The 16,084-nt window shown below is 43.4% G+C and overlaps 1 protein-coding gene across 1 annotated transcript in view; it reads right to left on the bottom strand.

The window, feature by feature from the left end:
* Nucleotides 1-16,084, bottom strand: part of ptgis (prostaglandin I2 (prostacyclin) synthase) — a 103,819-nt gene that overhangs the window by 44,027 nt on the left and 43,708 nt on the right. Inside the window, exons 4-6 of the mRNA XM_087994896.1 lie at nt 15,841-15,984; nt 13,388-13,542; nt 13,079-13,260 (exon numbers count right to left, since the gene is read on the bottom strand). Coding sequence (XP_087851022.1) covers nt 13,079-13,260; nt 13,388-13,542; nt 15,841-15,984 — 481 coding nt within the window. The remainder of the gene's footprint in view (nt 1-13,078; nt 13,261-13,387; nt 13,543-15,840; nt 15,985-16,084) is intronic.

Here is a 16,084-nt window from a genome sequence, read left to right as displayed (position 1 = left end):
CTTTAGAAATAGCTTCTAACATTTTTGCTTTGTCAGATGTTAAGTCAATTGGTCTGCCGTTTCCTGCTATCTGTCTCCTTCCCTTTTTGAATAGCTACACTCCTGTTTTCCAGCCTAATGGAATCTTCCCTAAACCTAGGAGAATTCCAGGGACATGTTTGCTTGTGCTGAACCTATAACTTTGCAACTCACAGGTAAAAGTGTGACCACAGAGTCACAGCGACACCTTTTAGGTGATATGACTGAATTAAATTATATCAGAAGGTTATGAGACTCCAGGAACATACATTAATAAGTGACATTATATTGAAATTGCTCTATATGCACAAGCATTCACTGCATTCTTTAGATACAGCTGCTTGCTAGAATCAGCAGAAATAATTTATCTCAGGAATCTTGACACAACTGTGACACAAATGAAAAAAAGCTCCTATCCCGAATAAACATCTTTACCCACTTGCAACAATACAGCAGTACTGTAACCCATGGTGCATTCTACAGTGTATTGTTATAGATGTAACTGCGCACAAAGGACAATTTCCTCTTTATTGTGTTGTCTGGTTTTCATTCTATTTTTTGCTATAGTGGGATACTCACGATCTATAAAGGGATATATTTGCTGCAGATACTAGAGAATATATATATATATATATAATCGGTATCTAAAAAAAGTCAATGAATTCTGTCCTTGGCTTTTATAATTTTAACCTTCATGCATTAAAATAGAAATTACAACTCAAACCACAAAAAAACTTACACCCAGAGGAAATGTGAATGCATAATGCTAATAATAACAGACAAACTGTCATGTACAATACATAATACTAACTGAGTGTTTTACCTTCTGAAATTGCAACACTGTGGTCAAGGACACATATATCTATTCCAAGATTTTAAAACTTGAATGAGTGGTTATGAAATAGTACTGACAATATAAAAGCAAGTCCTCTAATTTTCATACATTAAATAAGCACAGGATGAATCAGAGACTGCTATTTTTTCTCCTGAGTGATCAGATCACGACAAAAATAACTTTTTAATAAGATACCACTCAAGGGAGAATAATAGCACTTATCACAGCATGAGTGAAGAGCCAAGAATGACTTGCAATAAGATAACCACTTGCAGATCCTCAGAAATGTTCCAAAAAACCTTTACAAAATGAGTTATTTTGAAGTGGAATGACTCTTATTGTAGAAGACAACAGCCTTTTAAGAAGATCCCCCAAACAACAGAGCTGAATGATTAGTTCGGATTTTAATATTTGCTGTTATTGATTGAAGGAGAACTGCTAAACTGATTACTGTATGTAGAGTTCCCAGAGTTCCTCAGCCCAAAAAAGATTATTGCAATTGTTGAATGTAATTTGAAAATGCACTGCTGCTTGGAATTCAAGGGAATTCAATTTTTTCATATTTTTCAATTAATGTCAACAGGATTTTGAGGAAGAAGTCTCAAAATCTTTGTGTGAAGAAATTTTTCCTAACATCAACCCTGAAGGGTGTAAATTATCTCTCTTATTCTGGACTCCACCATTGGACAAATAATTTCCCTCCACATATCATATCAAAAGGGAGGAATTTTCCCATTTTCAGTTTAAATGTTCTTTTGAGTGAAAGTCATGGCCATGGTTTGGAGCAACATTTCCTTTAATGCAATCTTCCATCTTTTTCTTGATTAGTTATGCAACTGGGGTCTTAGGCCTGCTTCTTGGGGAATTGTGCAGCTGGAAGTGCTCATCACTGCTGAGACCTTTTGGAGTTCATGCCATTGATGTCATAGTTAAAGACCAGGTACACATGACTTCAAATGCTGCATATCAGGCATAACCACTTGCATTTGCTGCTTGAGCATTCTCACTACATGGACAGGGACCTGGAGGTCTTGGTAACAAAGTGATGGAGAGGAGGGTTGTCTTTTTTCCTGCAGATGGCCAAAGGAGGCCACATCACCAGACTAAGACTGCATGGATCCAAACTGAATCACATTACTGCACGTGTTATAGCCACTCAATAGTTCTCACCTACCTCATTCTCCCAAACATCTAACCCTCCCTGTCCTCTGCACTTCCAGTTCAGTCAATGGGGAAATCTCATGATTTCTACTGCTCATCCTTCATCTCCCACCTACTCTTTCATCCACTTTCATTATACTCAGTCCCTCCCTTTGTCTCATTGCAGGAAGAAGTGTACCACAACTCCACTGATGTCTCCACAGCTCTCAGACCGAGCTACCCATAATCCCAGAACTAACTGTGGCCCAAACCCTGGATTGCAAGGGAATGTATCCCTAGACTCTGGTAGGACTGAACTCCTGACTGACTATTTGTAAAATCTTGAACTGGAATTGGACAGGCCTCTGGCTGTCATGTTATCCTCTAAAATACCATAGTTCTCCGTTACCTCACTAAGGTCTGTTCCCCTTTGGCACATGTCCCTTGCTTAAAGTCCATGCAGTGCATTTGCTGGTGCATTCTGCCATGTGACCAGGGTGCAGTACAGTGACATGTCCATCTCTTCACTGTTCAGTGCCTTTCCCTCTGTGACAAAAAGTAGTGCAAGCCATAAAGGCTAACAATCTGAAAGTCAGTGCAGATGTCAATGAATATCCGCCAAGAAAACATTGCAAAATAGATAGAGACTGCAGGCTTCAAACTCAATGCAGAGTGAGTGAGGACTAAGAAAGCAAGCAAAAAGCCATAAGGTGCATCCTGTGAATCCCTGTGTGCAAAGTGACTCAGCAGAATCATGCCTTTCATAGGTGTTCCTGAGCTCCAAAGTAAGGTGTTGAAGTGTTGAAGTGGTGTGTAAGTTGATTTGAGACCAGACATGGTGATGTCGTGAGGCTGATCATTTGCCAATGCTTACTTGAGTGAATGAAGGGTAAAGGAGGTGGTGACCACTAAGCATGTAAGGACACTGTTGTTAAGAAATTGTTGAGTGATGGCCAGGTCAAGCATTTAGTAAATGCAGTTACCAAGTACCTTGCTCTGATTTACATGTTAGAAATTTGTAGTGTCGAGATTATCAGGGAAAGAAAGGAAAATTGGAAGTGGCATACAAATAAAGTGAGTTGGGGCTTAAATGAGTTGCTGATACATCGAAATGAGGTAGTTGCGGCTCAAAGGCAACCTCCTGAGGTCATTTAAGGCTTGAAGCAAAAATCACAAAACCTTTTCTCAATGTCAGCATTCTGCTTTTATTATGCTGTCTGCATTCTCCCACTTTTCTTGCCATTGCTCATGCCCAACCAGGGAGGGGAAAATTGCACCCTTACCAGAAGCACCTCAATCAAATTCTTCTCTACTCAAGTGAATATAAACTTCCTATGCACACTATCGTCATAATTTACTTTTTGTTGATTTTAGTGACACTGACCTCCACCTGCTACAAGATCAATAGATCCTTTGCGACCAAAACCATTGGATTCCATGTGCAGGTTCTTTGGGATTTTGGGCAAGAATTTTTATTTTAATGAGATGTCAGTGTTGATGGAAAGAACAGCATTTGTTGTCTGTCCAATGGGAAGGTGGTAGTCAAGTTCTTGAACTGCTGCAGTCCCTCTGTTGAAGGTACACTGACAGTGTTGTTAGGAAAGGAATATTTTTGACTGAGCGACAGTGAAGGAATAACCCTTAAGTCAAGTGCTACTGCTCCCATGTGTCTGCTACCCTTGTTCTGGCCGATAGAGATCATGGTTTTGGCAGCTATCATCTAAGGAGGCTTAATGAATTGTTTCAGGGTACCTTATAACTGGTAAACTGCTGCCATTATGTCCTGGTGCCAGAGAGGGCGAATGGTTAAGATAGTTGATCAGGTGCCAATCAAGTGGGTTGTTTGCCCTCAATGGCAGAGAGCTAATTGAGTGGTGTTTGAGGTGCATTCATCAGGCAGGTGGAGAGTATTCCATTACACTGTTCCTCTTGGGAGAAAAAATGAGCATGAGTATAAGCAATGAAGTGGCAAAATGAAGTACCTCCATTGGAAGTCCTGGGGAGGTGATTAGGTTTTCCAATCGGATATGGACATTGCCCAGTACTTGCAAGGTGGAAATGTTATTTCTACATATCAGTCCCAGCCTGAATGTTTTACAGATTTTGCTACAGGTGTACATAGCTTCAGTACTTGAGGAGTTGGGAATATAAATGAACACTGTGCAATCATCAGTGAACATTCCCACTTCTGACCTTATGATGGAAGGAAGGTCGCTGATGAAGGAGTTGAATATTCCTGAGCCTAGGACACTAGGATCACTAGTATTGATATGTGGGAGCTGCGATGATTGGCCTGTAACACAACAGCCATCTTCCTTTGAGCTAAGTATGGCTCAGACCAGTGAAGAATTTTCCCTAATTTCCACTGACTTCTATTTTTCTGAGGGTCCTTGATGCTACACAGAATCAAATGATGCCTTGCTGCCAAGGTAGTTACTGTCATTTCACCTCTGGAATTAATCTCTTCTGTCCATATTGGGACCCAGGCTGTAATGGAGTCTGGAGGTATTAAGTTCTGACAAGGCTACATATGAACACAACAAGCACCATAAATGACACCTTTCAGCATTTGCTGTTCATTGAAGGGAAACTGATCGGGCAGTCATTGGCTGAATTTGATTCCGTAAGGAATTTTCCATATTAATGTGTAGATGCAAGAGTTGTTGCTGCACAGGGGAAACTTGGTTACAGATGAGGATAATTATTTTTTAATATCCCCAGTAGTGTTCTTGTACACCAAACCCATCACCAAACCCACTCATGGTACTTTTTCTATCTGTTAAACAGCATCAGTAAATAACCTACATTTCCAATTGATCAATGTGGTTAGTTCTGAACGACATGTCTTATTTACTACAGCTGGGATATTATCCAGGGGCCTGACATTTTAGACCACTGCTACACCACTGTGAAAGATGCCTACCGGTCCAGCCCCCACCCTCATCTTGGCAACTCCAATCACAATGCCGTGTTTCTTTTCCTAGCATACAGGAAAAAAACTCAAGCAAGAGACCTCCTCATGGATACAGGTCCAGTGCTGGTCGGAGGAAGCAGAGGATCAACTCCGGTTCTGTCTGGAATCGGCTGATTGGGTCGTGTTCAAACAGACCGCAGGTACCTTGGACGAGTACACCACCACCATCACCGACTTTATCTGCAAGTGTGTGAAGGACTGCATACCGAGGAAGTCAGTCTGGGTGTTCCCCAGCAGGAAACCCTGGATGAATCAGGACATACAAAACCTGCTAAAAACCAGGCATGAGGCCTTCACATCAGGAGACCCACTCAAATAAAAGGAATCCAAGTATGACCTTCTCAGAGCCATTAAGACAGTCAAGGACTAATACCGATCCAAGACAGACACCCGGCGACTATGGCAAGGACTGACTGACATCATGGCTTCTCAAAAGAGACAGTGCAAGATAGCAGACGATGACACATCCCTCACAGATCGTCTCACTGCCTTCTGGCTCGCTTTGAGCAAAATTTCGGTGGAGAGTTTACAGCTATGCCAACAAATTCTGACGAACCTATTGCAACAGTCACTGCATCAGAGGTCAGATCATTTTTTTCTTCATGTGAATCTAAGGAAAGCGATGGGACCGGACGGAGTACCAGGCCATGCACTCAGAGCACGTGCAGATCAACTGGCAGAGGTCTTCTTCAACCTCTTTCTGCAGCAGGCCACTGTCCCTGCCTGTTTCAAGAGGGCCAACATCATCCCTGTGCCTAAGAAGGCTTATAATGCCTAGTGGCCCTAACTTCAGTGGTTATGAAGTGCTTTGAAAGGCTGTTCATAGCATTAATCAAACTCCCCACTATTCCTGACGCACAGTTGAAAAATGTGGTGCTGGAAAAACACAGCAGGCAAGGCAGCATCCGAGAAGCAGGAGAATTGAGGTTTTGGGCATAAGCCCTTCTTCAGGAATGAGGCTGGTATGCCAAGCGGGCTGAGATAAAAGGTAGGGGGGAGGGAATTTGGGGGAGAGGCGCTGGGAATACGATAGGTGGAAGGAGATGAGGGTGAGGGTGATAGGCCGGAGAGGGGGTAGGGGCGGAGAAGTCGGGAAGAAGATTGCAGGTCAAGAGGGCGGTGCTGAATCCGAGGGTTGGGAGTGAGATAAGGTGGGGGGAGGGGAAATGAGGAAGCTGGAGAAATCTACATTCATCCCGTGTGGTTGGAGGGTTCCAAGGCGGAAGATGAGGCGCTCTTCCTCCAGGCGTCGTGTGGCCAGGGTCTGGCGATGGAGGAGGCCAAGGACCTGCATGTCATTGGCGGAGTGGGACGGGGAGCTAAAGCGTTCAGCCATGGGGCGGTTGGGTTGGTTGGTGCGGGTGTCCCAGAGGTGTTCCCTGAAACGTTCCGCAAGTAGGCGGCCTGTCTCCCCAATGTAGAGGAGACCACATCGGGTGCAGTGGATACTGTAAATGATGTGTGTGGACGTGCAGGTGAATCTGCGATGGATATAGAAGGATCCATTGGGGCCTTGGAGGGAGGTGAGGGGGGAGGTGTGCGCGCAAGTTTTGCACTTCTTGCAGTTGCAGGGGAAGGTGCCGGGATTGGAAGGTGGGTTGGTGGGGGGTGTGGACTTGACGAGGGAGTCACGGAGGGAGTGGTCTTTTCAGAACGCTGATAGGGGAGGGGAGGGAACTATATCCCTGGTGTTGGGGTCCGTTTGGAGGTGGCGGAAATGACGGAGGATGATATGATGTAAATGGAGGTTGGTGGGGTGGTAGGTGAGGACCAGTGGTGTTCTGTCCTGGTGGCGATTGGAGGGGCGGGGTTTAAGGGCAGAGGTGCGGGAAGTGGAGGAGATGCGGTGGAGAGCGTCGTCGAACACTTCGGAGGGGAAATTGCGATCTTTGAAGAAGGAGGCCATTTAAGTAGTTCAGAAGTGGAATTGGTCCTTCTGGGAGCAGATGCGGCGGAGGTGGAGGAATTGGGAATATGGGATGGCATTTTTACAGGGGGCATGGTGGGAGGAGGTGTAATCTAGGTAGCTGTGGGAGTCAGTCGGTTTATAGTAAATGTCTGTGTTGAGTCGGTCGCCCGAGATAGAAATGGAGAGGTCTAGAAAGGGGAGGGAGGAGTCTGAGATGGTCCAGGTCGATTTGAGGTCGAGGTGGAAAATGTTAGTAAAGTGGATGAACTGTTCAACCCTCTCATGGGAGCACGAGGTAGCGCCAATACAATCACCGATGCAGCGGAGGAAAAGGTGGGGGGTGGTACCAGTGTAGCTGCGGAAGATGGACTGTTCCACATATCCAACGAAGAAACAGGCATAGCTGGGGCCCATGCGGGTGCCCATGGCTACTCCTTTGGTTTGGAGGAAGTGGGAGGATTGGAAAGAGAAGTTGTTCAGAGTGAGGACCAGTTCAGTCAGTCGAAGGAGGGTGTCAGTGGAAGGGTATTGGTTGGGTCGGCGGAAGAGGAAGAAGCGGAGGGCTTGGAGGCCTTCGTGATGGGGGATGGAAGTGTATAGGGACTGGATGTCCATCGTGAAGATAAGGCGTTGGGGGCCGGGGACGCAAAAATCGTGGAGGAGGTGGAGGGCGTGGATGGTGTCCCGAACGTAGGTGGGGAGTTCTTGGACTAAGGGGGACAGGACAGTGTCGAGGTATGCAGAGATAAGTTCGGTGTGGCAGGAGCAGGCTGAGACAATGGGTCGGCCGGGGCAGTCGGGTTTGTGGATTTTGGGTAGGAGGTAGAAACAGGCGGTGTGGGGTTGTGGGACTATGAAGTTGGAGGCAGTGGATTGGAGATCTCCTGAGGTGATGAGGTTATGGATGGTTTGGGAGATGATGGTTTGGTGGTGTGAGGTGGGGTCATGGTCAAGGGGGCAGTAGGAGGAGGTGTCCGCGAGTTGGCATCTAGCTTCAGCGGTGTAAAGATCGGTGCACCAAACTACCACTGCGCCTCCCTTGTCTGCTGATTTGATGGTGAGGTTGGGGTTGGAGCGGAGGGAGTGGAGGACTGCGTGTTGTGAGGGTGAGAGGTTGGAGTGGGTGAGAGAGGTGGACAGGTTGAGGCGGTCAATGTCGCGGCAGCAGTTGGATATGAAGAGATCGAGGGCAGGTAAGAGGCCAGCACGGGTGTCCAGTAGATGGGGTGTGTTGGAGGCGGGAGAAGGGGTCATCAGAGGGTGGGCAAGAGTCCTTGTTGAAGAAGTAGGCGCGGAGGCGAAGGCGGCGGAAGAATTGTTCGATGTCTCGCCACATGTCGAACTCATTGATCCGGGAACGTAGAGGGATGAAGGTGAGGCCTCTGCTGAGGACTGATTGTTCATCCTCAGAAAGGGGAGGTCTGGAGGGATCGTGAAAATACGCCAGGGCTGGGAGCTAGGACCTGGTGTGGGGCTGGAGCTGGGAGTGGGGACGGAGTCGATCGTGAGGGCGGTGATCGACGTGGTGGCGGAGATCGATATGGGGGCGATGTAGTCCTTGAGCAGGTGAGTGTCATCACTGGGGGTGGAAGTGGCTGCGGCGACGGCCACTCCAGGGGTGGAAGTGGCGCGCCAGGCAGAAACAGCGCTGATCCCGGTGCCCGTGGATCCCGCGGTGGCCGCGTATCTGTCGGCGATGGTCTTCCTGGCGTTTGTGGAGGCGGTTGTCTGGGCAGCGATCGCGGAGGCTGCATGGTCAGTGGTGGCTGTTGTCCATGCGACGGTGGGGGCGGAAGTGACGTCACCATTTGTCGTGGCGGTGTTGGCTGCAGTGGCTGCATGGGCAATGGCACCCGAGCGGTTCCGGAGGTCGCGAGAAGGTTCTGGAACGGTCGAGGAATCCGGAGTGTGGGGGTGAGTACATGAAAGTTTTTTGTATTAACTTTCTTTGATATTCGATATGGCTAGGAAAAAAACGTTTGTTCAGTGTATGAATCCTTCTGAGGATGAAGAACAGCAAAGGTCCTTTGCAGGTCTGGGAGAGTGTTGTCCTGAGCTGGGGCAGGGCTGACTGCAGGGAGTGGAGGGTGGAGGATCCGGAGGGAGGTCTGTTGTTGGAGGCTTTGGATTTGTTGCAGGTACAGGTTGTCCTGGTTGGGTCCAAATTGTGTTGGTTTGAATGTAGTCCGGAGTCCATGCGGGGTCAGTCGGTTCTGTAGACAGGTGCTGAGGAAGGAGATTGCCCATAAGCAGATGCTGGGGAAAGAGACCCACTCCAATTTGCCTATCGAACTAACAGATCCACGTCAGATGCCATATCATTTGCCCTTCACTCCTCCCTAGAACATCTTGACAGCAAGAACAGCTATGTAAGAATCCTACTCATTAACTACAGTTCAGCTTTCAACACTATTATCTCCTTGAGACTGATTACTAAACTTAGTGATCTCGGACTAAGCCCCACTCTCTGCAACTGGATCCTCAGTTTCCTGACCCACAGGCCACAATCAGTGAGGATTGTGGACAATATTTCATCCTCACTAACACTCCACACTGGAGCCCCCAGTGTACTCACTTTGCCAAGTGCCAAACTAATGCCATTTACAAGTTCGCTGATGACAGCACCATAGTCGGTCGAATCTCAGATGGCGACGAAACAGTCTACAGACGGGAGGTGGAAGACTGGAAAAATGGTGCACTGAGAACAACCTAGCTCTCAATGCCAGCAAAACCAAGGAACTCATTATTGACTTTCAGCAGGATGTTACTCATGCCCCCCTACACATTAGCAACACAGAGGTGGAACAAGTGGAGAGTGTGTACATCCTGGGAGTGATCATCCACAACAAACTTCCTTGGACTCTTCATGCGAATGCACATATTACAAAGGTCCAACATGGTCGCTTCTTCCTCAGGCAGCTGAGAAAGTTTGGCATGACAGTGAATACCCTTGCCAACTTTTATAAGTGCACCATCGAGAGCATTCTATCTGGATGTATCACTACCTGATATGACAACTGTACCATTCAAGATCGGAGATGTTTACAGAGAGTGGTGAACTCAGCCTGGACAATCACAAAGGCCAACCTTCCATCTGTAGAATCCATCTGTAGAATTCTGGCGGCCCGCTGTCAAGGAAAGGCCACCAGAATTCTCAAAGATCCATCCCATCCTGGCAATGTTTTTCTACAAGCTCTACCATTGGGGAGAAGATACAGAAGCCTGAACAAACACACCAGCCATTTTCGAAACAACAGTTTCTACCCTATTGTTGTTAGAATACTGAAAGGACTCACAAACTCTTAACATTTGCCTATATCCGTGTTTTTGTTTTCGCTGCTGTTTACCTATTATTTACTTATTTATATTATTTAACTATGCAATCTGCCTGTATTGCAAGACAAGTGCTCACAAGACAAAGCTTTTCACTGTACCTCAGTACACGTGACAATAAATTCAATTCAACTATAATCATAGAATCTCTACAATGCAGAAAGAGACTACTTGGCCTATTGAGTCTGCACTGATCATCTGAAGAGCATCCCACCCATTCACAGCCCCTTACCCTATCCCCATAACCCTTTATTTTCCATGGTTAATCCATCAAGCCTGCATATCTTTGGACTGCAGGAGGAAGCCAGAGCCCTCAGAGGAAATCCACACAGACATGAGGAGAATGTGTAAACTCCATGCAGACAGTCACCCAAGGTTGGAACTGAACTCAGGTTCCTAGAGCTTTGAAGCAGCAGTGCTAACCACTGAGCCACTATGCAGCTGGGCCCAGCAGGGTTCTTAGCAATACAGAGGAACCTTGATCATCCGAACCACCTCAGGCAGGTAGTATTTTGTTTAGATAATCAAATGCCAGATAACACAGTTTAGCCAAACATTGGGGCCTTGCGATCTTATCCGGATAACATGAAATTCAGATAATCGAATGTCAGATAATCGAGGTTCCTCTGCAGTGGGAATTGTCCATCTGCTTTTTATGCCACCCACTTGAGCTAAAGGCTAACATTTTTATTGAGGGTCTCTTTGACTTTTCCTCACTCGTAGGTAATCACATTCGACTGATTGTTGGTATCTCAATTCATTTTTTGAGAGGCCTACCTGCAGGGGGAATCACAGGGAAATTGTCATACTCTACAGCATTTTGGCATTCTGTCTTATTGCACTGTGCATCTGTTCCAAGGTTCGAATAATTTCATTTCAGTGAGAGCCAAAAGGCAAAATCTTCCAAGAAGCTTAATGAAAACATGGAAAGCAAAATTTCAATTGCATAATACCACTATGCAAAATGGTTTTAAGATTTAAAATAATATTTATCTGTAAAATTTCAGCTAATTGTCACCAGACTATTTTAATGAACACATCTATAGGTTTATTATCTTTGACCGAGGTATCTTATTTTCTTCTATTATTTGCGTGCAATATAGTCAGGAAATAGTAGAGGGATAAAAAGGAAATCTTTAAAGATAAAAATGGTTTGGAATCATTTTACAATCTAGCAGGGTAACAGTACAGTACAATGTAACAGGATACAATATCATGAATCAATGGTTAAAATAGCATTGACTCCTGTCTGAACTGTGCTATCCTAAGCAGTACATGCTGCCAAGGAACTGCTCATAATATCTCACATGGTGTTTTTATGTTGCCAGGAAAGATAGCCAGTGGGATACTCCACCAGTGATGACATTGTTTCATTGTGGCTATATATCAGAAAACTGTTGAGTTTAGCATGAAGATCATTTCTTAGAATATGATTCCTTTTTAGACATCTCAGACTGTCCCACTGCTGCACTCTTAATATAAAACCAATAATAGTAGCAATATGAAAGGTTTCAGTATTTGCTGGATAGGCAACAATTGGATCATTGAGCTGGGATAGACCATCTAGAAACTTTGTACTTCCATAAAATGCAAGCACGAATCTTCATATAGCTTTCATAGAAAGAATGGTTCAAATACAGTCACTGGATTCTCATAAAAGTTTGATTGAAGAGATGAGAGAGAAACTAAGCCAGTTTTATTCCACAATCATTCCTTTCCAACAAGCAATATACCATGGTACTAATTTATCTTTCGATATTGAGAATATGTCAAGGAAATATGCTACTGAAAACAGATTGTATTAATCTGCCATATTATGATGCTCAGCTAATTCAAATGTTGTCCAGTTTTTGTGAGAACTTTTCATATGAATGAAATACTTGACTTCTACTCACTAATATTTGATTTGTTTTAATGTTGTAAAACATGTTAGGTATCAAGGAATATACTTTCCAAACATTACAAATGTTTAGCTGCGCTCCAACAACATTCTTCCCTGTGCATTTTCCAGATCGGTGTTAGCTTATTTAGAGTAAAATGTAAATACCTTTCCAAATGGCATTTCAGAAAATAAAACGGAAACTTATTTAGCATTCATATACTGCTTGTAAAATAACCTTCTAATAATATTAAAGTTGTGTTTTGATAAAATGGCAACACGGTGGCTCAGTGGTTAGCACTGCTGCTTCATAGCACCAGGGCCCCAGGTTCAATTTCAGCCTCAGACGACTGTCTGTGTGGAGTTTGCACATTCTCCCCGAGTCTGTGTGGGTTTCCTCCCACAGTCCAAAGATGTGCAGGTCAGATGAATTGGCCGTGCTAAATTGCCCATAGTGTTAGGTGCATTAGTCAGATGGAAATGGGTCTGGATGGGTTACTCTGTGGAGGGTTGATGTGGACTGGTTGGGCCGAAGGGCCTGTTTTCCACACTGTAGGTAATCTAATCTAAAAAAACTTCATAGTAGATAAAATGTTGAAATTGAGCTTTGTTAGCATTCAATGGTTATTAATTGATAGCTCATTAAAATTGTATGTCATTCTTCTAATGTCTTAATAATACAAATACATGAAAGTTTTAATGTCTATGTATTTAACAGATAATATACAGGCAACAGAACCCAACAAAAACAATTTAATATGTTCATGAGTGCCACATGGTTACTAGAGCAATAGTTTATCAATTAATTTACCTGTTGACATATTAACTGACATAGAATGTTTTGCATTCAGATTACAAACATTTTAAAATGTTATCATTGTATATGAACTAGATGGAGATATTCTGGGCAGACATTACACTGCACAAATCTAAGTGTAAATTTACTGCAATGAAAGGAGTTTCCTTTAGCAGATCACAGCATTTCCCTACCTGTGTTGCCCAGAGCTGTAGTACCATTGCTCGTTCCTGCATATCATGATGTATGCCCAGTTCCTGAAGATGATTACAGTAGCTTTCAAGCCAATTGCTTCTATTCACTTTTGTCTTTAGATTCTCCACTGACAACAACCGCCATAGGTATTTCTTTACTGAGGCAGCTTCCTTCTTTTCATCTATCAAAATTAAAATATGTAATTTATTTGCCAACCTGCTTATTTGCCAAAGGTGCTTTCAAAATATGAAACAGATAAAAGGGTAAACATTAGAAGCAACATAGATGATTTGTTAATGGTCACTCACCAGCAGATAACATGGAGCGAGCTAATTTTATCAAGAGTTGGTCTAGTTTCTTGTATATCTCGTAGACTTGAGCTGAATGAATTCTATCCTTAACTCTTGATGCTTGCTGATTAGTTTGTGCAGCCTCATTTCCATACAGTGTAAGATATCCTGCCCTAATTAAACAATGGGAATCAACATTACATCTGGTAGTTGAAATTTCAGGGACTGATTGTTGATAGAATTATAGAAAATAAACAATTTTTCCAAAATGATTTAAAATCTGCTTCAGAATTCATCAGGGGCATTTCATTTTAAATGACTTTGCTCATATGTATATACAATAGATAACTTATTTCTTGTTTTTCATGAAAGCAATTCATAATCTTCACAAGCTATAATGAAAGGACCTATTTTCTGAGCAGTGACATTAACAGCACAGGTACTTGGAAATTGTTTAGAAACACAGTCCGTCATGTGCCATAGGCGAGAGGTAATATAAATTTAAACTGCTGCTGAAAAGGAGCAAAAACATTATTGCAATTTTAAACTCATTGTTAATAATATGTGGATAAGCTCAAACACAGTTTTCCATGATTTTCACTGTCTTAACTTCATTTATATTAAAGGTCTTTTGGAGAGCATCATTCAATGGAACGAGGGAATCAACATTTAATTGGAGATCTGTGATTTTTCAAATACTACAATGTGACATTATCAGTTTAGTAATGGTTTTTAGGACAAGGTTTATCATTACCCAATTTTCTTTTAGATATTTGAAGACAGTATTGGCAGAGTTATTTTCAGTTCGGCATTTATAATTTACAACAGGGACCTGCAGTGGGAACCTCATTAATTCTGCATCATTTGGGGAAGGAAGAAAGAGGAGATATTAGGCATCTGAGTTGACATTTGTGACAGCCTTTTGCTTTTGCAGTTTATATCTAAGGTGAAGCCAAATATGCCTTCGTATCTATGGGGAAAGCTATTTTGCCTGTCATTTGAGAAACAGTGATACCGACAGCACAAATAGAAATGCTGGAAAATCCTGGCTGAGCTGGCAACATATGAGAAGAAAAAGCAGAGTTAACATTCGAGTCCAGTGACCCTTCTTCAGAACTCAGTTCAGTTCCAACATAGTTTGGGGTTGGGAGCCCTGTTCGACCCCAATGTTGTTCGACTCCAACACATTGTCCAACATTGTGACATCTCAACTGGTGGTGGGCGGCACGGTGGCACAGTGGTTAGCACTGCTGCCTCACAGCGCCGGAGACCCGGGTTCAGTTCCCGCCTCAGGCGACTGACTGTGTGGAGTTTGCACGTTCTCCCCGTGTTTGCGTGGGTTTCCTCCGGGTGCTCCGGTTTCCTCCCACAATCCAAAGATGTGCAGGTCAGGTGAATTGGTCATGCTAAATTACCCGTAGTGTTAGGTAAGGGGTAAATGTAGGGGTATGGGTGGGTTGCGCTTCGGCGGGGCGGTGTGGACTTGTTAGGCCGAAGGGCCTGTTTCCACACTGTAAGTAATCTAATCTAATCTAATCTAATCAACTAAGTATGATGTCAGTGTATGCTGAAATATGATTTTTAATTAACTTCTCCTTATAGATTGCCTGTGATGCTACTTATATTTAATTGGATACGATGTGTTTCTATACCCTCACAAGTGGTTATTTTGGTACTAAGCTGGAGGAGAAAGTGAGGTCTGCAGATGCTGGAGATCAGAGATGGAAATGTGTTGCTGGAAAAGCGCAGCAGGTCAGGCAGCATCTAGGGAACAGGAGAATCGACGTTTCGGGCATTAACCCTTCTTCAGCCCCTGAAGAAGGGCTTATGCCCGAAACGTCGATTCTCCTGTTCCCTAGATGCTGCCTGACCTGCTGCGCTTTTCCAGCAACACATTTCCATCCTTGGTACTAAGCTGGCCCTGTGTTGTAAATTTTGAAGTACTGAATTGGTTATTCAGTGCTTGTGATGTTCCAAGGTTGTGTAGTATCTTTTAAATGCAAATCCACTATTAATTATTTCAGTGTAGATCTAGATTAATTTTAGGATGCTCCTGGAGTCTATGATATAACTATCCTTTGATTTTAACCAATAATCCTTCAATATGCCTGTCTTAATTTAAAATTGTTTTGATTCAAGATTCTAATTAGATATATTTTATTCTATAATACTCCATATCTCATTAGCTGGTGTATTTGACTGACATTTTTACAACATAATCTTATATTCTCTTTTGTTTCTGAATGCCACAATATGAGCACAGTGATATTTACAGCTGAACAGTAAAACGTATCCTACTCGAGGCCTTATGTCAAAAAAAAACTTTTTTGAAGAAAGGACTAGTCTAATTTGTTCATGCATATACTCTTCTAGAAATAATTTTAACATGAAAAATAGTTTACACAGTAAACTCATACAACAGATATCAGATTAAAATCTACAAAGCACAGAAATCTCATTTTAGCAACTACCTGAACATAACATCATAACAGAAGTTGAATAATCCTTCTTTCTTCCAGACATTCTTTGTTCCATTTTCATCAATCAGTAAAATTGTTTTCAGATTAGACAGAAATGCCTGTGTCAATGATGAAAGACTTTTGCCTTGTAACTGCCTAAGATAAATAAAAATAATCGGCATTGGTGTACATAAAATGCAGGTTATACACATAATTTCCAGTTTCCAGAACAAGCATTAACTCACTAAATAACTAA

Source organism: Chiloscyllium plagiosum, unplaced genomic scaffold (genome assembly GCF_037043375.1).
Source record: "Chiloscyllium plagiosum isolate Xiang-an unplaced genomic scaffold, Cpla_swu_hap1 HiC_scaffold_15, whole genome shotgun sequence".
Taxonomy (NCBI): Eukaryota; Metazoa; Chordata; class Chondrichthyes; order Orectolobiformes; family Hemiscylliidae; genus Chiloscyllium; species Chiloscyllium plagiosum.
Note: the sequence above shows the minus strand (reverse complement) of the source record. Positions and strands in the feature narration are given on the sequence as shown.